General features: G+C 36.7%; 1 protein-coding gene across 1 annotated transcript in view; it reads right to left on the bottom strand.

Annotated features, from left to right (window-relative positions):
• Window positions 1–4,871: 4,871 nt before the first annotated feature.
• TOPAZ1 (testis and ovary specific TOPAZ 1) overlaps window positions 4,872–27,150 on the bottom strand; it is a 36,111-nt gene continuing 13,832 nt past the window's right edge. The window contains exons 6-22 of the mRNA XM_057400244.1: window positions 25,974–26,035; window positions 23,554–23,669; window positions 21,261–21,346; window positions 20,414–20,551; window positions 16,400–16,463; window positions 15,166–15,317; window positions 14,811–14,903; window positions 14,441–14,556; window positions 13,880–13,924; window positions 13,231–13,300; window positions 12,024–12,198; window positions 10,532–10,632; window positions 9,958–10,123; window positions 8,934–9,098; window positions 7,703–7,906; window positions 6,462–6,648; window positions 4,872–5,178 (exon numbers count right to left, since the gene is read on the bottom strand). Of these exons, the coding sequence (XP_057256227.1) occupies window positions 4,965–5,178; window positions 6,462–6,648; window positions 7,703–7,906; window positions 8,934–9,098; window positions 9,958–10,123; window positions 10,532–10,632; window positions 12,024–12,198; window positions 13,231–13,300; window positions 13,880–13,924; window positions 14,441–14,556; window positions 14,811–14,903; window positions 15,166–15,317; window positions 16,400–16,463; window positions 20,414–20,551; window positions 21,261–21,346; window positions 23,554–23,669; window positions 25,974–26,035 (2,154 nt within the window). The 3' untranslated portion in view covers window positions 4,872–4,964. The remainder of the gene's footprint in view (window positions 5,179–6,461; window positions 6,649–7,702; window positions 7,907–8,933; window positions 9,099–9,957; window positions 10,124–10,531; window positions 10,633–12,023; window positions 12,199–13,230; window positions 13,301–13,879; window positions 13,925–14,440; window positions 14,557–14,810; window positions 14,904–15,165; window positions 15,318–16,399; window positions 16,464–20,413; window positions 20,552–21,260; window positions 21,347–23,553; window positions 23,670–25,973; window positions 26,036–27,150) is intronic.

Below are 27,150 nucleotides of genomic sequence, written 5' to 3'. Positions count from 1 at the left end.
CGGTGGGAGGGGTCGGGGCGGGGCGGGAGCAGTAATTCCCGCCAGGGGGCAGCTCCTCCGCCGCTGTCCACCCCGCCCCCGGCGTTCACGTAGCCTCCGTGCGCCCCTCTCACCGCGCAGGCGCAGCTTCAGGGTCGCCGTGCTGTGCTTGTTGTTGGAATCCGTTTGGCTCCGCGGGGGGATAATGGTGTTGTGGGCAGCGGTGGGGCTGGCCGCCCGTGCGAGTAGTGCTAGGTGTGGGGGGTTGCTTCTGGTAGTTGAGTGTGTCCACAGGGACTATGGAGGCACAATAAGTCGCCGCTCTTTTTTTGTGCGGGTTCTCCGAATAGCGCAGGAGGAAAATACTAGAAGGCCTAAGAACCAGCCGTGAGCAGCCCCGAGGGGAAAAGCAAGAACGATTGCTCGGCGATTAGTAATGCTCGATGCATAAATCTGTTTATTTCTCCAAGGTAGCTGGTATCAAGAAGCAGCTAACGGAGATATGCAGCCTCAGAGTGAAAACGTTTACTATCTGGCGAGTTTTAGAACAAAGGGGGTTTTAACTCCAAGGGACTGGAGTTAACCTGCATACAGTCCATTGCACTTCCATGCAGAGAAGGTTAAAAAGCAAACTGTCAAGGCTTAGGAACTACCTGTAGTTCAGTGAGACTTTTAATTCAGGTTGATGCTTCACAAGCCGTGTGGTATTTGTGTGATTTCCATGATGTGAAGCATGGGTTTTATTTGATAGAAGCCATCAGCAAGTACAGTGGCTGCATAATTATAAAGATGGAAAAATAAATTTAATTGATTAAACAGAAAGTATGATGTTCATTTCACCTGGGATTTAACTATGTGACGAATAAAGTAAATAGAGCTCAGCAGTAGACGCCACCACCAAACAGAGCCAGAGCACCATTCCTGGCCCCCAGTTCAATGTGTTTTGAATACCCGTGTCCCCCAACAGAAGAATTTTAAGCATCACAAGTTGCTGCAAGTAGGCAACAGCCATTTCCTCTTTGCTCCTTTGTTTCTGTTCTGTACTGTGGTCTGCAGATGGGGAGTTCCTCCAGTGCCATCACACGCAATAGCACAGAGACTCTGAAGCCAACAATGTCAGCACTAATTTTTGGTACTACTCATCATACTAGTAATTTTAGAAAACGGTTTTGCAGAAGGGGTTAAGACTCAAAAATGCAGACCTGGGATGTGCAAAAATAAAAAGCCCTGTGAAGATGCATCTGAAGACTGAGGACGGACAAAAATGCAAACTACTAGTTGTTAATGTGCCTGCACTTCACCAAACTGAGGAGTATGGCACTAAGATTTTGGTCATTAAAAGTTTGATTACTACACCAGGGACATACAAGTTTACTATTCTCCTCCTGTGAGACTCTCATTGACATCCATTAGAATTCTCCCATGAATGGAGCCCAGCCCACAGGCCTCACTGTCACCTTGGCTCAGGTCTGTAGTTCAAACTGGAAGCTGGCCATGTCCACAGCTGAGAATTTCTGCCCAATTCATTCATGAGCATTTGCCAAATTATGCTATGGCGTGTGAAAAACTGCATAGTCTGACTGATCTCACACGTTCTTAACCTCTTCACGCAGCATATCATAGTCTAGATTCCTGCAGGAGTTACAAGATGTTAAACTCTCCATGTCTGCTTTGCCATTTGCCTGTCCTCCTGCATACCCAAGTGTATTAATTACAGGGATCTGAACGGAATTAAATAACTGAGTGACAATACTCACAGATAATTGTGGATACTTCAGAGAAAGAATAAAAAAAAATTTATTAACATCTTAACAACGACTGAAAAGTGACCCCCACAATTGCACTTTATAAAACACTGTGAAACTATCAAGCTGTTATTTCCAGCTTCTTACCTCTGTCCCTGATGAGGCTTAATAAACGCTCAAAACTATCAAATGCTTTGAAATAAAACTGTGGTAAGTCTTCCAAACAAAATCACTTTGTTTTAGTTACAAGAACTTGTCCATTCCTAACAGAAGTTAATCTTTCCAAGAGCATACCTTGTAATCAGTGAAAACTGAAGAAAGATTTTCACAAAGGGAACTTTCATGCATCTAACAACATACTGAAGAAGCACAGTGTTGTCTAGACCTAGCTACTGAGAGCAGTACAGGAAAGTTTTCTGCACTTTTTCTCTCTCTACGAACAGGTAAACATTTTATCTCCTACATGAAAAACTAAACATATCATATCTTCTGAATGGCAGGGTCTGCAAAATTGCACTGTCTCTTGTTGTACTTTATTTTTCAGAACGGATTTTTTCATCTTTCCAGGCTTATTTCCGTTCCATATTGGAGTTTTGTCCTATTTATCACATGGAATTGCTGTCACCAAAACAGTACTGAGAAGGTTGCTTTCTGGCATTATGATACACATCAACATGACAAGATTTGTATGGTATTTCAAATGGGCTCAGCACAAAAATGCAAAATACGGGACTTAACAGTACAGTTGTTTAAATTTCCTGCTGTTTTATCATGGTGATAGGGAGAACCACTATGTTGACAGAAACAGCAGATGCACCAGTTCTAACAAAACATCTCAGCAACATCGTGGGGAGCTTGCTTTCCTTGTTAATGTAACACAGGGCTGAGACTGCATTCTATCAGCTGAAGATGATATTTGGGAGATGGAGACAAAACACTGCACAAATTTTGGCAAGTCCAAGTTAAGCTAGAAGGTCAATGATTAACCTCTGTCTGAAAAATAAAGCAATACTTGTTTGTTTTTTTTTTTCTGGGGATGATCTAAATGAAAATTCAAGGTGGCTTATATTGAGAAAATAAAGCTGTCTCTAGAACATCCCAAACTTTGAAGCCATACAGATGACTAAGAGAATTTTGCTCTTCTGAATTTCTCAAACACAGTGTTAGCTACATCTGGTACTGCTTACAGAACTGTGGGATTTAGCTGAAGTTAGAAAGGCTGTAATTCCAAGGGAGATTAAGCTACAAAGGATTTTACAGAAAGTAATTAGCAAAAATGACTTACTTTCTCACTGCCAGTTTTAGTTTGTCAAAATCTCCCAAAATTGCGCTTGCCACTAATACTGGAGTGGCTGGAGGAACACTGGCTTAGATCCCTCCTCTGAAACCTCATCACTTCTTATCCAGTATTTCAGCTACTGGGAAACAGAAGCAGCAAAATGCTGCTGAATTTTCCCAGGTGGATAGCCTTGCAAATGGCAGGGCCATGCTGGCGAATACCATGTGGTGGAACCAAACGTCTGCTTGAACTAGTGCCAGCTGTTCTTCAAGAGAAATGTTGAGCTAAGGAGCTTTTAGTAGATAAATGCTATCCAATTGTCAGTATTGAATCTTCCATTTTTTTTTAGAAGGAAAGCAGGTGAGATCCCTACAGAAGAATGATAGCCTGTGAAAACACAAGAACATTTTTCTGTACAAGTATCACAGCAGGAAGGCAGTGATCGTGGCAGTCATCATATTCAGTCCTCTCTCTCCCAGCAGCGACTTCCAGACAGGGTGAGCAGTGGTATCAAAAAGTGTCTGGATCTGACCATGAAGCCAACTGCTGATAATATTAATCAGATTAATGGCATGAACCTCAGGACTAGAGTGGCAACCCCCCCCAAACAAAAACCCAAAACACTAACAACCCCATCCATGAAAACCCTCCACAAACATCCCAGTGCTAAGATCATAATGGCTTTCATGATTCAGAGGTGCAAACGACACTTGCAATAAATAATGCTGCTGGAACTGGGAAGAGACTCAGGCTGCCCCAAAAAAAGCAAAAGATTTTTCACAGACTGTGAGCTTACGCCACCATCTTGATCTCTCTTATGGTGGAACAGTTGTAAAAACCCCAAGAACTTCTATACCCAAGAGAGTAGAAATTTTTAGCACAAAAATCTCCAAAGAAGATGGAGAGCAGGACCAAAAGAGCTGTGTTATTGGCATGCTTGTGAAGGTTGGTACAGGAGATCTAAACTAACACTACAGAAGTGGGGAGCTCAGACAAGTATGAAATTTGACAGAGGTCCCACTGATTTGCCACAAAAGTTTTCTGATAAGAAACATTTGCTCCTTTTTACACAGGCTGTAGATTAATAGCTGAAGCGTGACTTAAGCAATTAATGCTCCCAATCTCATTCAGGATTTGCAGGTGGGGGGGGAAGAATCCCTTAAAAACAAGCTTGATTAAAGCCTCCATCTCATCATGCAGTTGTCAGAAACTAAACAAGTGGGCAAAAGCACAGCAAAAGTACTTCCCTCTAAGAGAACAATCAGAAGAGAATGCAAGTTTTCCTTTTTAGTGGAAGAATGCATATATACAAATGGGAAGCCATATACAAGTTATTATAAAGACACAACTAAATCTTCAGGTGTGAGCAACTTACGTAGACTCAGTTCTGTGAAGGAAGTATCCTAAGTCAGGCATGTCTCAAGTGATTTTGAAGTTACTTCATTCTCAAGTGCTTTTTACTGGGTTTTTGGAGTAAGGAAAATAACCTCTAAGGGACACAGAGATGGGACAGTATACTTTGAAGAAGGCAAAAAAGAAACTCATACTGCTTTTACTGAACATGAAGCGATGGGAAAAACATCTCAGTCAAGAATAGTAGATACACTCAATCAATGCACTTACATACGCTATCACCTCATGGGAGGAGTGGATTCTCTGTAAAAGGACAGAGTGTAGGTTTTGAGGCTGCAGTTTCCTCATTATCTAATGATGCCATTACAAAACATCTGTGTAAGTCAGTGTGACAATCTGTATAGTCAGGGGAAAAAAATAACTGCTTCTGTGCTACTATCTGCATTATCAGCAATGTAAGTATTTAAAAACATGACTTGGTTTCAAGCCTTGCTGAGAATCAGTAAGGCACAGACTGAACACAGGGGAAACTGCCTTTATTAATATGTGTTATTTTCAACAATGATTGATTTAACCATTAAACCCCAAAAGTCTTGACTATTTAATAATTACTGAAACAGCCAGACCTTCCCAGCCCATTTCATATTCTCCTGAAGCCACTTTAGAGCAGATGTAAGCTCCAAGCTGTAAACTTCTTCCATATTAACATTCATTGTCATATGCTTAAGAAAAAGCTTTGGATCAGACACACGAGCAGCCTGGATCAGTCTCTCCACTGCTGCCTGGTAGTCACTGCTATTCTGAACTGCCTGATGTGCGCATCTGTAAGTGAATTTTCACAAACACAAAGTTAGGTACCATACAGGCCTTGTGTCACTTGCCTGATGCTTTATACTGGCAACAAGATTACAAAAACATTAAAATAATGTCTAAGGTTCACTTCACTTAGAACAGACTATGTCCATTTCTAGACAAATTTTAGCTGATTATTCTAAATAATTAAAAAGTTAGGAAAGGTGTATTTTAAACATATTCTACAATAATGAAAAGTACTGGGATTTAATGCTAGTGCAAAGTAGGTCTACAATAGTCACAGCATGTTTCATTAAGAAATGTTTTGACTCGGCTGGAAAATTCAGTGAAGGAATGTGAACCATTTTATAAACTGGATATAGCAAGAATTCATGCACATGCTTGAATCCAAAAGGATTACTTATTTTTGGTGTGTAATCATGTTTGGAATAAGGATGTGCCCAAATCACATGCCTACATTTTTGCAAAAGCAGAACTTACCCTTTAAACAAACAAGCAGAGGTACAATAGCATACACATGAAACTGAAGTAAAAAATTTCTCAAAAAAACAAAATAAAAAGAGATGTATTCTCTGGGAACGAAGACAGGGTTCTTAAGTTTGAGATGCCCCTGCTCATATTTCTTAACAAATGTTGCTTTTCTATACAGTATCATATTTTGATGATGAGCCAGTCAACTCAGAGAAAAAGGGCTCTTGAGAAAAACAAAGTCTGGGTATAATCTAGTGACATTGGTTGGTGGTTTATGGACAAAAGGAAAAAGCAACAAAACATATTTTTACCTGAAGGTATGAAGTCTCACAGAAAGGGGAAAAACTAAAAAAAATCAAGATATCCACTATAAAGAGAATCAAGTAAAATGGCTTCACCCACTTTCCAAAAAAAAAGCCAAGAAATTTCAAGAGTTGCTATGTGAAAGGAGTAATATTTTGACAGTGTCCCTGTGCTACACTGCTTAACCACAACACAAGGATCTATATATCAAGATACCAAGCTATCTTGGTTTTGAAAATACAGTACACTCTCAGTGGGACAGACATACTCAAGGAACACAGGCCAGTATCACTCTGGAACAATTACCTTTCTGCTACACATATGTAAAAACTAATGACAATAATATAACAACACCTCCCCATACCATTTACTGTTCTACAACCAGTTTAGAAACAAGGATTAAAACCAAGTTTAAACCCGAACATTGCCTTTCCCAGACAATGGAAAATAAGCTCTATCCTTAAGTACATGATCATATGGATAAATACCATCAAAATTACATATATCTGGCAACAAACCTTTTCAGTATTATTTGAAGAGTCTGACTAGTAGCCATTGGACTTTGAATATCACTGGCATTTGAAACAAGAAATATTTCAATGGCCAACAGCATCTCCACCTCTGATAAGTAAGACGGAATCGTTAGAAGTTTGTGATACAGATGTCCCTGCAGTGGTGGTGGGTAGCAACCCAGTGATAAAGCACCTGAGAGTAAATGCAAAAATGCATGGAATTACGATTACCAATACTGAACACAGATCTGTTTTCTTCAGTATGTGGCTAAGAATGTGGACACCCCCACCCCCAACCTCATAATGCATTTTACTGTTTCACCTGTGAAACGGCCTGATTGAGAAGACAGCAAGTAGTATTCACTTATAATAGTCACTGTGATAAAATGTTATTTTTATCAATTATCAGTGATGATTAAAAACCTCTGTCAGAAATCTGGAGACTCCAAGTGCATAATAACGCAAGTACAATTTAGGACAGGTCAGACAGAAGCTGTATTAACTATGATCACAGTGAGAAAACATTTGAAGAGCATCTCCCCCTTTACTCCCGTCTTCTGCCAAGTGACTCCAGAGACCTAACCGATATAACACTTCAGGAAAAAAAACAAACCCCAGCCAACTGCCATCCCCAAAACCCCCAAAGAAAAGGAAAAAAAAATAATTTCAATGTTAACAAAGCTAAGTATCCCAGGAGGGCTGGACTCCTTGAGCAGCCTGCTAACCACCAGAATTCCAAGGCAGAATGAAACAGTAAATACTGTGACAATACGGAGAGATGGCTCATGGTGGACCCTATCAGGGTGGCACACCCAGTATAATCTTAGCACAGAAATGGGGAGTTGAAAACAGACTTTTAGTGGAAAGGGATTTTCTTTTAGTTAGGATAAATTTCTTTGCCAGACCTCTCAGATCATAAATTATTTTACCACCACAGCTCTAAAGAGAAGTATAAAGCAATCTGATTTGCCTAGATGACAAAGATGATGCACTTTCTAACCATTTCAAGGGTCACTTTTTTCTTTTTAAATTCTGAAATGAAATGTAAAAATTTAATTTTATCAGAATTACATTTATTTCATGCCAGGCGGTATGCACTGATTTGTATTTTCAACAGTTATTATTTCCCAATAAACATTTTAAATACCTGATCGTAACACAGAAAGTACCTTTTTCTTATGAAGTATACTCTTGCCCATTTCCCCCCAACATACTGAGCAAAGGATACTGTTTAAGAAGCAACTTACTTTTGTAATAGGTCCTAGCTTTAGACCACAAAGAACTTCTTCCCAAAGCTGTAATTAATTGTCTAAGTAAAAAAAAATCAATAGCTATGTTTTTTGAAAGCATGAAGTCTACTGCAGAAGATGAGACCCCAAGGTTCTTGCTCTCAAAACAGGCACTTATAAGCTTGTTAAAAAGGCAGCTGTATTGAGAAGCATCTACAGTATCTGAAATGAAAGGGAGATTATGAATTATGTCAAATGCAAATCTAATTGAAGAAACATTTCTCATCAGTACCTACATGAAGACTCTTGCTTCTATCTGTAAAATGGAACAAGGCTGAGGTAACCTATGGTAATGGTTTACTCATCAAAAGTCTTTAAAGTCCATTCACATTGTGGAAGAGAAGTGCTAAGGTCCAAGTAATAATTTGCTGCCAAAACCAACAGGATCAGATATAAATATATTCACTTGCCAAGCCTATAAATACAATCTTCACCTGATCTTCTCAGACTTAAAATCTGCACCAACAGAAACAGCTTTGGTGCTTCAAGTTCTGTTTCTCTTACTCTGAATTGTTCACTTCCCCTCATCTGTCCCCTTCTTGGCAGGACTGAGGAGCCTTGCATCCACCTGATGCCTCAAACGCCTATATCCTTTTAGGATACTCTGAGCAGATGGCCTTCCAACTAAGCTCTCCTAATATACCTAAAAGCACACACTAGCAATAGCACTGAGACCTGCTCACAGGAATCAGCTCAGGTTTCCTTAGTGGAGCCTCAAGTAACTACACATCTCACCTTGAAGTGCACATCAAAAACTTAGATAAATTGAGCCCAGAACAGTACTCAGTCCTTAACATGGTATGTAAAAGCAGTTTAGGCTAGCTAGCTAAGTTATATAAAAAAACAATGCCTGAATGATATCCCTGTTTTATCTTATTGTATAGACTGTGTATGATCCTTAAAAATTTAGTGGGTCTTTCCTTTTACCTTGTGTAACTAAGCCAATTGGAAAAAGTGTTCAGGTGTATAAACTGTGTATGTGCGTGTGCAGCAAGAGGTGCAAAATACTATACATATTTAACTGACACTACATGCTTTGGGAGGAGGGGGAAAGGGGGGGGGTCTGCCTCTAAAACTATCTAAAACTTTCTTCTCCAACAAATTTTAGCCTGAAAACAAACAAAAAGAACAGTACAGAATCATCTGTTGAATTTTTAGCTCTTAACACAGTACCTTTTTCTTTACTTACCAGAATGATTTTGAAAACCTGGTAAGTTCTGCAGAACTTCCAATGCCTGCCTGTATAAACTCTTCCTCAAGTATTTGTGCACTAGTGTACATAACAGATTATGTCGACTGAGGATGTCCATTTTATCACAGGGCCACAACGGTGTATTTGTGACCCACTCCGATTCTGTGGCAAACAATGGTGCAGTGTTAATTCCATGAACTGAAACTGTTGGATGGTGAGACTTTTGGCCATTGAGAATATACTGTAAACTGCAGCAGAAAACAAGTTGCAGAATTTCACAGAAAACGCAGTTCTAGTTATGAATAATGTGTTCCTTATCACTGGTACTTCTCAGACGGATTCTCTGAACCTTTACATTATATATAACCCCTTTTATTAAATACCACAAAATTAAAATGGACTGCCAGTGGCATATATGTGTATATAAGTATCTATATAAAACTGAACAGCAAATTTAGATCATCAATATTACTCTACAGAACACCTTTTACTAGTTTGTATTTCCTATTCTTGTTTATATTTCGTGTTTCATCCCTTTTCAGCAAATCAGAATTCCAAGAAGCCTTTAATTATGCATCATTTAATTGCAGAAATATTGGACTACTGTAAAGCTATTTTACTAAACAGGATACTGTGAGGTGTAAAGGAACACTGCACTGACTCAATCCTAAACATTTTTTGACACTGAATGTCACCTGGCTCAAAGGCAATCTACTTGGGGCAGGGCCACTTTCCAAGCTGCAGCCCTCCCTTACTACAGTAGGCTTTTGAGTAGAATGGTGTTGATGGCAGACTACTGTGACAACTTCTCTGAAAGAGATTTAGTGTTAGTTATAATTTTTTTTATACATATTAAGAAGAAAACTAAGCAGTTAAATGGATCACATTTTATTTTTGCTGTCCCAGTATTATTAACTTTATTTAAAAAAAAACCCCACAGAGCAGCTTATAATTTTCATCTGAAATTTGTCCTAGGAGAGTGATCAAATTTAAATCAAAATTTAGTTTAAGATAAACTTACCTCTCAATACCCATGTTGCTCCATTCAAACTTCCTGTTTTAAGATAAATTTCTGCAGCTTTATTAACAATTTGGCATCTTGAAGCTAACTTCTCTGCACCTATGAGTCCTTTCAAGACTGTAAAATGTATCTGTAGCTCATGCAACTTATCCAAAACCTTCCTTCCCTAGCATAAGAGGGAGATGGGAAAGGGGGAAGGTCAGAGGAAGCAATATCAGTGGACGCAGAGTATATTTACATGAAACACAGCAGATTTAATTTGGTGATACAGATTTACAAGCATCAGTATCCAAACGAAAGTCAAAACCTGAACCTGAACAATTAAGCTTCTAGGTTGCAAGACAAAGTTCTGATGGGCTCCACAGAAGGTTAATGCTCAGAAAGACACAATGAAATGCTTTGGTCCAGCTGGACAATTAAGAAGTATTAAGATGGTGGGGAGGCAGGTAGCACATCCAACCATTCAACTAAAGAAATACAGTTTAACATATAGAAAGACTCATGACTATCTAGATGAAAATCTAGAAATGACTCATTCTTTTTCTTCCAGTCAGGTTCCTATAGTCCAGTATACCTTTATCCACTGGAGTACTTTGTGATAAGAATACATTACACTTATCCCAATCCTTCCAGTGAAAATTCTGTCTGCTTCATTATGTTGTGGATTTTTTGCTACTAAAAAGAGAAACAACACCACATTAAAAAAATGGTACATGCAAATGCAATTTTAAAGAGACTGCACACTTGAGAAACACTGTAATTATTAATTTTAATATTACTTAATTTGCCATTAAAAGTAGTAACTTCCTAAGTCTCAACACGGAAAGTAGGGTAAATAATTACAATTCAGACACTATTTCACAGTAATTAATCCATGAGATGCTTGGACATGTAATGGCATAATTTAGTAATATCATTATTTGTACAGTAAGCTTTGCATTTTCTGGGACCATGAAGAAATGCTGGCAATTACAGAACTGACTAATTACAAGTTTTTCCAACCATATTACACAACCACTTTGGAAGCACTGTTGGCATTCTAGAGCAGTGGTCTCCAAAGTAGGGCATGAGCTCAACAATCCATCTGGGTGTGGGAAGAAAATATATTTTTGTACCATTAAAAAACAAAAATATTTTTAAAAGTACTGTTTATTTCATATTATCTCTTATTTTTAATTTCTATTTTTGTGTCTATTTTATAATGTACTTAATACACAGTGTCACAACTGAAAGCTCTGATAGCCGTTCTATAATATCGAAGTCTGTGGTCAGAAAGGTCATGTTACATATCTGAAATAAATATTCATCTTGTTTTAGTAGTTAATACAGATTGAAAAAGATCCGAGACATTAATTATAAAATGCTTTAATATCCCAATGACACTTTGCTGAGCCTCGGTTTTCTGGAAACTCCTTAGGAAGAAGGATACAGTTATGTAAATGAAGGGGCATAGGGTGGAAAGGGGTGAGAAAACGTGCAAGAACTCTAAGAAAACTAGAAGGTGTTGTGTTCCCAGCCCTCACATAAATTCTTGGTTCTTTAGAGAATGAAATAATTCTGAAAATCCGTATCTAAAAAAAAAATTTAAAAAAGAAAAAAGTACAAATAATATACCTGATGTAACCCTGTTCAGTGTGTTTTGAAATACACTAATACAGCCTTATTTACAGCTGTGAAGTTTATTTATGCTATTAAGAATGTGATGCTTCACATGACAATACTTAAATGCGTTTGCCTTTGTCCTCAGCAAACAACATGACTGAAAGACCACCAATTTTGGTCCTATTAAAAGACCACCAATACTGGTTTCTCTTCTTGATTTCACAAAGCTCAAATGCTCTTCATTCAGAACTTCCTTTAAATGTAAGCACTGTGGATTTTACTTCTACTAGAAAATGGCTTCTATTGAGCATTCTGGCTGGTTGTATTTGCTCCTCAAGAAATTCTTAATATTGTAACATATAAAATTAACTAATAATCAGTTTATGAATTTGTTTCTTTATCACTTTAAACACTCTACAAAGAATAGGGAAGAACAAAACGCGTTTCTTGCATCTTAATTTTACCTGCATCAGCAAAGTCACAAAAAGGAACTTCTAGTCGGTCTGTCTCAGAGTCTTTGGTTAGTATTTCAGCAATACATAACGACAATTTCTGAAGATCATCAGAATGTTCACAGCCAGTTCTTGCATTGACAAACAAAGCTCCCAGCTTGACCCAGTCTTTTTTTTCCTTGCAATGCTGCAGAGGCGGCAAGGGGTAAATATAAGTCAACCTGCTTCCAGAACACTGAACAGAGAACATACTGAAATATGAGAGATGCACCTGGGATAGACTTAAAGCAGAAAAAAGATGCTGATGAAATGCTACTGCCAAGAACCTCCATGTTCAATATGGCACAGTTACGTTTCCTATCTAGCATGGACTGCTAATCACGTTTGTCACTCCAGAAATTAAAACTCTTTTTCCATTTATGTCACAACCACAACTGGGGAAGCTCATAACTTATTCATCCATTTACAAACTGTCATTCATCCAGTATTTTACTGGGTTTTGTTTTTTTTCACAATGCATGCCAAGTTGATGGTTATTTTCGTTATGAATTAGTCTTTTGCTTGTCAGATCACTTCATGATTGTGGTGTTAAAGGAGTAAAAAAATAAATCAGTCCTCGTTCTTCCCTTCTTAAATTTTCATCTCAGGATCTGTGTAGTAAGTGTGGTAATGTGTAAACTTGTAATATGTAAAATATTATAATTGTGCAGTGTAAGTCATCTGCCCTTGAAAATGAAAGATGTAAGCCTCCAAGAATTTTTAATGACACTTATTCTTTAAAATACCTGCTTAGTATTTCCAATTACAGCCTTTTACAATTGTGCCTTTTTAAACTAGATATGAATTCTGTCTAGTAAATAATATATTCAGTATTTGTTTGGTGAGGAATGATGTACTACTTCCAATTACAAACACAACAAACAAAAGGCATAGGAAACAATTGTTTAAAGTTACAAAATCTTTGAATTACATACAAAACCAAGATAAAAACTGCAAGTATGTAAACCAGAATACTGGCATCACAAAAAAAGCCAGTTTTTCCCCTGCATGTTAATCTTTCCCAAACATGGCTTTGCATAAAAATATTTTATTAAAATCTCAAGATACTTAATAATAAAGCCCACTCATTTAAAATTATGTAGAAATTGCTATTTTTGTAGGTTTTAAAGAAGACACTGTTTAAGCATTTCAACAAACTTGAAGAATGCACGCACTGTACCTGAATTTCAGCCACTGCCAAGCTGAAGTCAAAAACCCAGTTCTTTTCAAAATGTCTTTCCTGAAATCTTCTGTAAGAAAAAAATATTAATACTTAACACATCCTATTGAACAAAACTATGCACTAGCAGGAGGCTATCAGCAAATTATCATATATGAACTAAAAACTGATGTGAATTTTGATCTATTTACTACACACTATGCAAACTAGATACTGAAAACAGACATCTGCAATCATGCAAAGGAAGCCAGTCTCAGTAGAAAGGTTAACTGAGAAGGTATCATTAAGACTTTCACTCCACTAAGTAAATGCAGAATTGGATTGTACGTATTTCTGACATACAGGTAAAAAAAATTAATTACATAAAAGAAAATGCTATACATCTTCAAATACCTGGGAGCATGATACTTTGTTCTGCTGCCACCACTGAATGAATACATCTACCTGGTGCAACGCTATCATGTAGAGATACATAACCTACATATGAATGAGCTAACACATGTAGCTGAAGCAGCACAGCTGCTCAGTCTTCACAGATACAGACTGTTTCTCAGTCTGTGATGAAAACACGCACATACTTGAGGCAACCTGGAAAGGGGGTCATTCCTCTGTGAATGAGATTTTTGATCCAAAAAGTGATAAAAATTACCTCCAACATGTGTGGTAAGTTGCATGGTGAGATCCATGTCTGAAACTATGGCAAAAGTATGAAAAGCACCAAATAACTTCTACAATGCTTTCAAATGAAACAGTGATGGCTTGTTTTCACACAACAGATGCTGCGTATTTGGTTTCCTCTAAGAATCAGAGGTTGCTTTATGAATGTCAAATTTAGTTTTTCAGCTTGTGTGTGAATGTATGATGCAGATAATGAGAAAAAGACAAATCTTGTGCAGGTGATGGGGAGATACCAACATCAACAGTTTTGGAAGAGATTTGGGCTGTGAACAGATTATACAGTGATTAGCAGTATGGAAAAAACTAATCAAAACTGTGGTCAGAATCTAAGTTTTGACTTAATAATCCTTGATCTTTGAAGCACAGTAAACTGACAGCACTTTAAAATACAATTGCACATGATATGACAGTATTTTCACCTGAAACACTCATTTGCATTTTCTAATTGCCTTTTAAAGGCATACATGAATTTATAAAAATAGAACCTAAAGAAGGAACTAGACAGATATAAAGTAGTTCCTTAAAGACATACCTGGATTTTATGTTCAAAACAGTATTTAGTTCCTGACTGGAAACTTTCAATTGGTGAAGGAACTTAATAATACAGTCAAAATGTGCAGTCTCAAGGAACATACCAGCACCAATGAGCTGTAATAGCAAAGAGGGGGAAGAAAAGTAGGCATACAAAGAACTGTGACACATATTTCAAGAGGCAAGTGGCAAATAATGGTGGAAAAAACATGTGATTGAATCTCAGTCAAAAAATAAGGTAGAAGCACGCACCACAAATTCAGCTAGTCATAATGTAACTAAAAAAAAAAAAAAAGTACTGAAATAATATTGAAGTGACATGGTTGAATTTTAAAACAAGCAAAGTTATTTCAGAAATTCCAAACTCATACCTTACAAAAGGTACTGATTAACATAGGCACAGCGTCTCTCATATTCAAAGAAGCCACGTGCTCAAAAACTTTCAGAAGAACATCTACAGCCGGCTAATTCAGACAGAAGAGCACAATCAGTTTTACAACTCTGTTCAATTAGAAAGCTTAGAGTTTTTATAATATATATTTTTTTAATTGCTCTTTTTACCCTCCCCAAGATTCGAGTATCAGAGTAAAATCAAACTTATTACTACAAGTGGCACAGTACTCAAAAAACTAAGAAACGATGGATCAGGGGTTTAAAAAAAATGTAATTTTTTTATATTACATATACAATATAAATATTTTTACAGATTTGTGTAAGGTCACCTACCGGTGTACTGATTTGTACAGTTACATTCAATATCTGAAATACTTCATGCAACAAACATTTCTTGAGTAGAGAAACCAGAAGATCATTCAGCACTTCAGAAGCAAAATACACACCAGGAGTAACTTCTCTGTAATATTTCACAAATATTTGCACTGAAAAAGCAATTAAATTAATTTCATTTTGAGGTAAACTGACACTAACTATTCAAACAAGTTATTTCCTTAAATTTTAAATTCACTGTAACAACCCTTTATTATATAGGATATTATGGGATAGGGAGAAAAATGGGTGAAAAGAATCCAGTTTGAATACAATGTTAACCTTGCTAGACCCAGACTGAGTATTCTGAAACATTTCATGTCACTGAGTTGAACACCACAAGCCCTTTAAGTTTCAAGAAAGTTCAGATATTTGGTGCAGCACCAGAAAAATGCACAAGACCAGGTTAGATTTGGTAAGTGCATCAAGGTAGTAAGGCCTTTCCAGACATGAAGTTTTAGAAAGTGAAGTGCAGCGTTATCACAGTGGATGGTCTTACAATCTGTTCCAGTCCTAGCCTTGGTAGAGACGTACTGTGTAGCCTGCTGGTACCCAGTGTTATTTGCATTTACAATGCTCAGTATTTCAGCATGGGAACATACTACACAGGGTGTGACTGGATCCCATGTTCCCATTGTGCTATGCTCTAATAAGCTTTCATAAACTTAAGACTGCTTAGGACAGGTACAAAAGGAATGACAGACCAGACTGAAATTCAGTCCTTTGTGACTGAACTCAAAAGCTCAGATGGATTTGGATCAACTACAGTCTCTAAAATGTGTTAATCATAGTTGTTTGCATGTAAGGTAATGTGAAAGGACTAAACTAAAGCTGTTTGGGTGCACTTCATTTCAAGAGCTCAATTCCAAAGTTTTTGGACTTGTAATGTTTTGCCAAGGCACCTTAACAAAACTTTGTTCTGTTAAACCTCCCCTCTTCCCCAGCTGCTCATTTCTGCTCTCAAGTCTAATTCATTCAGGCTAAATTAATTTTCTGTGGATGTAAGACTTACAATGACCTCACAAGATAACTGTGTATCTAAATACCTAGCTTCAATGAGCAACTGGAACAAGAGAACATGTGGATTGAATATATTCCTTCAAAATCAGCATTTCTTACTCTCTGTTGAGAGCCTATTTAATTCGCTTTAAATAATCTAAGTATTAAAGATACATCAAAAGCTACTACATCGTACCTGCACGTTTTAGAAGGCCCGATTCTTTGATAGTAATGTATGTTCTAAGTATTGTCATGCAAACCTAGAAAAAGGGGGAAAAAATCCACCGTAAAATGTTACTTCAGTTTATGCCAAACAAAGAACTACTCACAACCATGAGACCTATATGGAAACAAACTTCACATTGCTTCTGTTTAACCCACACATGCTGACAAATGGTGTAAGAAAGTAATTGAGTCTGTAGGCAAAGGCACTGTTAAAAGGACGTAAGGTAGATGAAATGTTTGAAAAAGGAGCTGCTGAGACAAATGCTTGTGTGTCTGTGTTTGTATATACTCACAGCAAACAAAAAAATGAATTAGAAAACAGTTACTTTGGAATTAGCATAGATGTGACATACTGTTAACAGTGAGAGAAAGGGAAGCAAAAAGGTGAAAATGGGATAAACAAAAATTACATTAATGTACCAACTAAGAAATCAAAGAATCATCTAGAAGTGAAGCTGGTAACACTGACAGTCACAAAGAATTACTCATAAGGACATAAAAGAAAAAACTCAGAACTATGTTTCTTACATAGCAAATGAATTATCATCAAAGCAGAAGATACTGGCTTGTGGCCAAGACATCTTTCCTTTTTTAAGCTCATTAACCTATTCAGATCATCAAGTCAAAGAACAGGAAGACCACATACATAAGTATGTTGAATATAAATAAAGCTTACTGTTTTCATTTTGAAACATCATGTTGTTGAACTATCATTTAAGATATACCTTTCGGAAAATCATCATTAATGCAGATGAAGTGTCACTTCGCAGTGAATTAACTCATTTAATCCAAACCTACGATCCCAGGTGGCTGAGGGCATTTCCAAAATAAGCTTTAGCACATGCTTACAGTATGTAAATTAGTTTGCTTTCTTTTGCAATGTGTTTTCCTCCTTCTTTGGACTGACTCCCAAAAAAAAATCTAAGATTGCATCTGGAGCTCTGACTGTTCCAAGTATTAGTGAAATTGCTTGGAAAATACAGTTGTAGTAATATTTAATCATGGGACATGTTACATTACATTTATAAAAGAAAGTAAATGTGTTATTCATTTACAGCTTCTCTAGGCTTCCGTTGATTTAGTTGTTTCAATTTTAAAAGGTGTAACGAACCTACAGATCATGTAAAAATGCGAGAATCTCTAATAGATTTCAAATTAAAGTACATAAAAGAGACAATTCCTATTTTCAAAAGGTGGTATAGATGACATTATTCTGTCACTTGTAAGTTGATTCCAGAACTTATTTACATGACAATTTAATAAAAAGCAATAAAGGGCTGTTTATCTTTTACAAGCAGCTGACTACCCAGTAAAACAGTTCTACTGCAGTAACACAAAGGTGCTTAAATCAGAAAAACAAGCACAAGAATTTATGAAGTCCTTCAGCATTCCCCAGTTTGCACTCTTAATGTTTAATAAGGGGTAAAAACCCCATGCTGCAGCCTTTTGCTTAATGAGATCAAAACCAGGATCCTTTTTACAAGAGATTCTGTTTAAGAATCCTGTGGCATCTTTGAGACACACACTCCATGTTAAATGTGGCTGAAACTAACCAACAGGTTAAAAAACTATTTAAAGGCAGTTAGAGACAGTAATAACAGAATAGTGCAACTTTTAGGTCTCATTTCTTTAGGAAGCCCAATTAAAAAAATCAAAACAAAACCAAATCACACAAACAAAAAAAATCCCTCAAAACAAAGCCCCCCCCCCCCCCAGTACCCAAACAAAAAAAACCCCAAACCACAATAGAAGCATACACCCAAGACCCTGAAGTTGCAAGATGACATTAATGAAGACACATATCTTCTTATTTTATATCCTGTTTCCAGTTAGAGGTTCAAGAAGTCACAAAAAGTAAACATTTCTTTTGCGGCTATGAGTCCCAAAAGGTTAATGAGCAAGGTACACAAAGCTAAAATAAAATCCAAGAAATACAGTTCGCATGAAGATTTGTTTTCAAACCACTTATGCAACTGCACAATTATCTATGCTACAGTCTGAAGTATCATTCAAGCCAAATTGCATTTCCTATCTTTTCAATTTATGCCCACTGCCTCTTATGCTTTGACTGGGCCCCACTGACAAGAGCCTGGTTTCATCTTATTTACCTCCCTCGCCCCTATCTGATACTGATACACATCATTAAGATCCTCCCCTTTAAATAATTTGTGGAGTACTTAAAACACAGCCTTATTAGTTTGGTTTACTTTGCCTAATATAAAAGAGATTTCACTGTTTGAAATTAAAGATATCTTAAAAAAAGCCCCAAAAACATGGTAACTTGTATAACTTGCTGAGCTCAAGAGTGTGATGACTTTCAAAACATACATTTTTATGAATGAAATCACTGCTGTGTTGCATGATCAGCCACAACTGTGAAGAGTGAAACTCTAGTAAGTTATGCCTTAAAACATCAAACAGTTGCTTAATGAAAAGGAAGGAGTATCCATTATGGGGAAAGGTACTTCTCTCTGAAAATTCCTGTAACAGTCATCAGTGAAAACGCTATACTAAGGAAGTGGGTTGCATAACAGTTCCTAAAGAGATTTGTTTCCCCTGCAGTTGATGAAGATGTTGTTGCTGCTTTACCTGTCTTCCATTTATGTACTTTGGTGCCACCATGAGGTGCTTGGCCTACTACAGTTTTTAAATGGACAATTCTAAAAACAAACAAAATAAACCCACCCTGAAGTAGACTTTGAGACTACCAGGAAAGTCAGGCTGGGTTTGGTGGGCAGAAAAGTAAGTGTGCTGGAGTGCTGCACCACAAGAATAAAATGGAAGAGATTTTTAATAGTTTTAGGCATATACTTCCTTAATGTGCCTGTATATAATGAATCATCATAATTCATACAAACTAGCTGAAAATTAATTATATTCTCTATAGCCTTCACAACTGAGTAAAAGGGAAAATGTCCCATACAGAATTACTGTTAAATGAGCTTAGTATTTTTAATCCATCATACAAATTTTCAAAGGGGTTACAAAGCACTAGAAAAACATCCCTTTTTTGAGATTTAAAAAGCAAAAAAAAAAAAACCACTCAGAAAAATAATACCAAATTTGTATTTTAATATATTATGATGTATTTTAAAATTTGACACAGTATATTTAAGATCTCAAGGACATGGGTAAGCTCCTTTTTAAAATTATTTATGTCTAACAGGTTCATGACAACTTATTTTTTTTTATGTTTTGATTGTGTTTTTACTTACTGACACCAATGATAAAACTGTACTTGTATCAATAAGATGGTAGATGAGAAATAAATCTTGAAAGACCTGATCAAGACAAGCTTAGGCATCTAGTTTTGTTTAGTTGTTTTATTACTTCTGAGTGATTTACAGAAACACCTAAGTCTTGGTTTCATACAGCCAAAATCTTACATGACAGCACAATTAGCTTGTCTTACACAGTTCTAAGTATTAGAGAGTCGTATTTTCTTTGTTAAATGGTTTGAAAACATACCTACTTTGACCACCTCTGGAAAAATATTTTTGCTTGTAAATATAATGAGAATTATTGCGACATTTAAGGAGATTACAGCATCTTTAAACAAACATGCTGCTGTTTATTTACTTGCAGAAAGTAACATACTGGTTTTTGACTTTAACAATACATACAAAGTCTGAGTTTGCTTACAGGTTTCCAATGCAGAAATGTCTCATAATCTCCCCATTCTACAACTCTGTATTTGTACAGCCTGATACTTACTCTTTCACTGTTTTCTTAAAAAGACTACAAGTTCAAAATTCTACCTTAAAAAAAAAAAACAAACCCCAAAAAAACAACCACCAAACAAAAACTCCACAAGACCAAAAACCAAAACTTCACAAGACTTGAGAGGAAGAATTTCTGATTTTTTGATACATCAATCTCTGAAATTTGTTCCCTCTCCGCTTATAAATGAATAAAAGAGATTCTGTTTTACATTTTAAAAGTGTCCATGCTTACAATCTGTCTTTTCTTCTATGAAGCTCTTTACCTTTTCATCTCCGTGTTCAGGAACATGCCAAAACCAACATTTTGCTCTTTCACAGCCCCGCAAAGTCATGAAATAAAATCTGCAATATTTACGGGGCAATTCAATCATCTCGAGGATCTGCTGGACTGAATGAGAAGCCTAAAATAAAACAAGCAGAATAAAACCCACAAACAATATTTTTTTTTGAAAGCAAACACACAGATTTTCTTGAGAATTTCAAAATAGCTACAAATTACAAACAAAAGCAAAAAATGTGTGATCTACAACTAAACCTTTGAGGCAACCCTCATCTCTTATACTGTATTTGCAGCATTTCAAAGCAGACCAAGATCCGCCCTTTGTCACATGTTAGTTAGTGTCTAATACAACAAAAATCTGTCTTGAAGACCACAGAGAGAATGTAAGAACTGCCAAATGAGACAGAGTAGAGAGGATGAAGAAACATGACAAACTCCTACATGGCTCTGGATAAGAGTCTGAGGATTCTGGGGCATCAACTTCCTTCATCATTTTTCAGTGCCCAGCATAATGGATAATGCAGTTTGTCTGAAACATGATAAACCTTGTCTGCTTTTCAGTTCTACAAAAAACAAGCCAAAAAAGCATTATCTGATTCTGCTTAAGTTGGAAGTATAAATCTACAAAGCTCAATTGTGAATAGCTGTCCCCTCATCATTGATTTTGCTCTCAGAAACTGTACTTACTCAGTGTTAATGTCTTTAGAGGAGTAGAAACGTAAACTTACATAGATTCGTGATTTCTGACTAGACACATGGAGAGTTGTCTGAATATCCGTAACAAAATTAGTGCCAGAGGATCAGAGATCATTAAGGATTTAACAACTCACAATTGCATTTTTTTCCACCTTCCATGTCTCAAAATCTCCAGAATTTTGCAATGGCAGTAAAAGACTTTTTCCTGAAAATCTGTAATCTAAAAATTATGATGAGGGCAATAAATGGATCATGTAATAAAATAAATCATACTGAAAGCACTCTCATTTATCTGTATTTCCCTTATATTTATAGTTTGTTCAAATCACAGCAATGATTAAAGAAAATCTGATTAATACAAGCTAAAGCCAGTCATTTGTTACAGTTTTCTTAATTATCCTAAAATCGAGACTTTACACAAACTTCAAGAGTAAACACATCTAAATTAAAAACTTTGCATCTTTATCCAGGGTTTTAATCTAATTTACAGAGAGAAGGAAATAAACTGAATTAAAATATCCAAAAGTTTTAATTTGAAAAGGAGAAAAAAACACAACCAAACCCACTTTATCAGTCATCTTTGCATTCCCACATCACTAGCCATAAACTACTTTTCCAAAACTGAAATAAAATCTTTCATACTCTATGTTTTAAACAGCACAGTATCAAGCTTAAGACCAATATAAGTTACTGGCTTCTTAACTGTAAAACTTGTTTTTAGAACTATTATTGATAACAGATCTCTTTCTCTGAAAAATAAACACTGTTAACGGAAGATAAAAGTTCGTATTTTCAACTCCACATCTAAAGAGAAACAAGAGCTTCTGAATGCCTTGCTTTCTAGGGTTTCCATCTGGTCCCTTCAAAGAAGAGGCTATTCAAAAGGCAGGGTGTGCTTAGCCCTTTCTGACAAACTACAGTTACTAAAAAGCATCCAATGATAGTGCATGTTGTACTACAGACTTGCACTAGGTACATGGTTCTCAATCTGCATGTCTTTCTAAAGAGGGAGGCTTTCACAGTATAGGAAGGAGAAATATAATGTAAAACAATTAAATATCTGAATGTCATGTTCTCTCACAGCTTTGTAACTCTGTGCAGTGATGGTGGGCAACTTGGTAAATTCAGGATTGGATGAATTTAGAGACAGGCAAAAGACCCAGGATAGAGTCAGTCACTAGCTGCAGAACAAAGCTACTGGGAACTTGATCTTAGAGGTCTTTCTTTCAGATTCTTGCCATCTTCACGGCAGAGAGTTTACGACCAGGTCTTTTCAAGTTTGTACTCTCCCTGCCAACTGTACGTCAGATTTGTAGGGAAGCAGGCACTGAAGTGAACTAGACCAATCCTGCCTGCATAGTTCTAAGGGGAAAAAGGTTGTTTTACCCTCTCCTAGCACAGAAACTCTTGCTTTGGCAACAGTTTAAAATGATTTTAAGAAGGAAGGTTTAGAAGAACTCTTCATAAGGTGTATACACTTTTAAGGCCAAAGACATGAGCAACTTCAAACTACTACAGTCTAGAGACATATTTCACAGTTGCTTTTTACAGCATCTATGTTTCTTGCATTTCTTGAAAATATTGTTAGACATAGTGATAAAGTCGTTTTACAAGGTCATACTGGAAGTGTAATTTGAAACTAAGCAAGAGCCTCTGCCAGTGGGCTCATTTCTGGAAATCCATGTTTACAAACATTCGTGTTAACCAGTAATTCTAAAAACATTAATTCCCAAAACAGCTGTTGCAAAGAAACAGAATTTAGTACCTATACATAAGCAATCAATTCCTGTTTTTCTCTATCTTGTACACCAAATGAAACTATGCTTTTATGTAAGGCTTAACATTAAGAGTTATTCTGTGCAGAGAAAAAGAGAAGGAAACTTTGACTACAGTTCCATTACATTATTATTTCTCTGGTGGCAGGCACACTTTTAAGAAGTACCTGTCCCAGGTGTGAAATATTCCAGGTTGAAATTAAGTACTGCTTATTAAATCTAGGATCATTTCCTTGATCCAGACTAGTGAATGTCTTGCAAACATTTGAACTGGCATAAACAGCAAAGTTCTGACCTTTGGCAAGCTGGGCAAATCCCTTAACCAAGTTTTGCCTACAGATAGCAACCAATCAAGAAAATCTGCAGTCATGTTCCCTGTACCATTCAAATGTCAGAGAACCATGAATACCGACAAGAGAATGACTGCTATTTGACCCTACCAAATAGGATCCTGCTAAAAATCCCAATCCAACCCAAAAAACCTGACTAACCTCTCATGTGAGAGCTTGCATTTCTGCTTCTATGTATGGAAACTAAAATAAACTCCAGCCAGTACCTTCAGGAATTGAAGAAATTCCTTAAGATTTTATAGGTAAATAAAACACACATAAAAAAAAAATTCTGGAAGGTTCACCAAAGCAGCATAAGATACCATTTGTCTGGGCTTCCATCTCTGTAGTTTCACTGAGGACATTTATTTTCTGGGCAGGCACTGGCAATCCTGATAGCAATCCACAGTTCACAAGGTCTCTGTATTTACAGTCACTGCTGAGTATTGAAAAACAAAAATCTGTTTAGCCAAATCAAGCAGGTACTTCTCCCATGTACTAGAAAACTAAAAAAAAGGAGGAATAAGCACATAAAAATTGAGAATTCCTTCAACAATTGACACAACACTTCAAAACTTGATGTAAATTTAAACAGTAGCAGTATCAACAACTTTCCTTTCACTAGTCTCATTGCCGGGTCCAATCTAATTACAATCTTGGCTGAGATTATTATGTCTTTAAGTGGAACTGTATGAAATTCAATACATAAGAAGAAAAGATACCCGTGAACAACTTCTAATTTTTTTTTCACTGTGCTGACAGCAAGACTAAGATGATTTCTGTCACCTCTGAAGAAGCATCTACTTTTCAGCAGCCTGTTATGTAATACCTGTCAAAGTAATCCACAAAGCTTTTGAAATTACATTTGAAGAGTCGTCTGTTTTCTTTCCTAATAACTGGCTCTACTTGGCAGAAGACTTAGGTGATTTCAAAGGCAATTCTGTTCTGCCTTCAACTATTCCCACATATGTACATTTCAGATAATTAAACAACTAAAATGTGAAGTTTTCTGAAACAAGCTGAAAATACTGCTAGCTAAATGCTTAGTGATCTCTTTCTTATTTGTAAATAAAGCTACAGAAAAAAATAATCCTCTTTCATGAGATCCTCCTCCCCTTTCTCCTTTAATTAAGAATCTAGGTTCAGTACAAAGGACATTTCAGCCTACTTATGGTTTGGAGACAGAAACTGCCTTGCTATCCCGTTAGGGCTACCTATTTAATACTTCCCAAAGCCAGGATAGGCAAAATCTTTCCTAAATTGCAGGCTGGTTTTAATAGAGTTTCAAATACAAATGCGACAGCAGAGAAGAATAAATTCTACCTAATAAACCAAAATTATTTATTTTTCGTTTAGTTATTATACCGTACAAGTCTCCAGAGGAAGAAAAACAGAAAACTAGATCTGCAGATCTAGTTAATCACAGTTTTCAAGTCACCATGACATTTTTTTCTGCTTTCTTGTGATGCCAGCCTCAGATCTGACACAACAGGATTTTCATAGCAGCTTACCTTCAGGACAACAATCTCAGCTCTCTTTTTAATCTAGACAAGAAACTGCACACAATTTTGTGAGGAACTGTAAACTATACAGCTTTACAATCAACTTCCCTTTTTTAAGTAACAGTGTCATTAGAAGTGGAGTTTGCTGAATAAGAACAGTAACTATATTTTCTTCTAAATGAAACTTTGCAATGGTAACATTTTCTGAATCAAACTAGAGAAAACAGTTTGACTCCAAATGAAAGAATAAATAAATGCCTCTTCTCTAGCTGCACTGCATTTCAACTAAGGAAGTAATGCAGTATTACTTGCACATACTTTATCCAGCATAGTCCTACAGTATAAAGAACTATTTATGCTACTGTGGTAAATTTAAATGGGTATTTTACCAGAAGGAGGAGCCTGGAGCTCTCTAGTGGATTAATGAAAAGATGCAATATTCTCTATTTAACCAAATTCTGGTACACTTCAAGTCTGTCACTGAAATGTAACTGGTGCTGGAAAAAAACAATACCCTCTTCTATACCAGCTGAGGTTTCTCGATTATTGTGAAAATGACTCTGAAATACCTGTTATTTCTCTTCTCATTACTTAAGAATTATATCACTTAAGTATACTTTTTCTACAAAGTCCTATTCTGCTTCATTTTTAGGCTGATGTTGAATGAAGTTTCTTAGCATGACACTTCCAAGTTGTACGTACAACAAACACTGTAAGCACAGCCTGAAGCTAGCAGAACAGCAGAGCACGTGCTTGACTCCACATGCCACGTTTTTAAGTGCCTTCTTCTACTGCTGTCAGCCTGAATTTGAATGAGATCTTTCAATTCTTTCACTAGTTTAGGGAGAGTCCCAAGAGGCAGAAAAAAAAAGCTGAATGTTTCAACTGATTTTTTTTTTTTTAAAGTTCTGAGTTCTGGTAAGTACTGTTGTGGGTGGAGATGCATCTTATGCTACACACATTGAGATGACAAAGCTAGACACTGGCATAAAGTGGATATATTTCATCACTAGCCGGAGGACAAAATAACCTCTATTGTCCTGTCAGGCTACAGCTATACTTGTCTTGTACTTTGCACAGTGAAATTGTATTGTTTCACATACGTATTTTCTTCATCATAGTCACAATAATACAGAAAACCTGAATTAAAATGCTGATGGTGTTTCAGGAAAAACATCACTTTTCATTTGTACAGTAACTAGGGAGTATCACAGGTTACATGAAGAACACAGTATATATACCTTTTTCCAGCTTCACCCTTTTTTTCTTCTTTGACATCAGGCACTCCATCTGCAAACCTGAACTATGAATAAAATGCACTTTCAGATACAGCAAATCACTAGGAAGCCTCTTACACTTTACACTACAGATTTCAACCTGTTAGAGATCATTGGAAAGTATGATAAGAATCTTGACTGTAAAAACTAATCTGGATGGCAGTTACTCTTACACCATCTTTTAAATGGTGTAAAACTGCCATTATATGGTGTAAATGGTGCGAAAACACTGCCCTTATACCTTGTAATCTTTAAAACAGTGATTTTTAGTTGGAAAAAAGGTGACACAATTGTCTTCTCTTTGTTCCTACCAGTAGTCCCAGCAATTTTAGGCCCACTGCCCAATTTTAACTGCGCCTGACAGATGTAGAAACCCGCAAAAAACATTCCACCAAGTTTAGTGAAAATGTAAAGCTGTATTGAGGACAAATCTAAGGCTTTTTCTCAGCTGTGTACCACAGCATATAGGAAAAAAACCCCAAGTATATGGACAAAAAAGACAGAATCTAACATATTTGGGTGTGAGAATCTGAAAGGACTGATACAGAACAAAGTCATGGAACCCTGGCTTTGTTTTGTCTGTTACTCATGAAGTAACTTGAACTTCACAAAATTTATGATAACCAAATAATCAGAGATGGACATGCTCTCAATGGATTTCCGAAATTCAGTTTATGAGTTCCCCACGTATTTTTAGGGTTTTCTCTATAGTTAAGTGGTTAAGTTTTCGTCCTTCTCAAAGTATTGTGAGCTGGAAAGAAACATCACCTGCCCCATGAATCACCCCAAACAGTAGAACAGTTGCAACAAGTGTTCTGCCACTGCACTCCCTCCTCACATCTGGAAAGCTGGTTTTCTGTCCACATACAGGAATAGATTTAGGGCTGTATTAATATTTCGTGGCTTAAATTTGGTAAAGTTTGGGGTTTGGGTAATATTAGTTGTACTTCTTTACCTTTGCCCAACACAGCACAGAAAAGAAAGGATTATGACATTTGATTTTACAAAGCCACAACTCTATGAAGCAGCCCCAGCGACTGACCTGGGGGTCCTGCAATAAGTGCTATACTTACTCCAGTAACTGCAGTTAGTTACTCCACTTAGTTACTCCAGTAACCTATTCTATTTGAGAGACCCTTTT

Source organism: Pezoporus wallicus, unplaced genomic scaffold (genome assembly GCF_028554395.1).
Source record: "Pezoporus wallicus isolate ANWC-B61680 ecotype Strahan unplaced genomic scaffold, APGP_CSIRO_Pwel_v1 contig_8276, whole genome shotgun sequence".
Taxonomy (NCBI): domain Eukaryota; kingdom Metazoa; phylum Chordata; class Aves; order Psittaciformes; family Psittacidae; genus Pezoporus; species Pezoporus wallicus.
The sequence above is the reverse complement of the archived record's forward strand: the minus strand, read 5'-3'. Positions and strand labels throughout refer to the sequence as shown.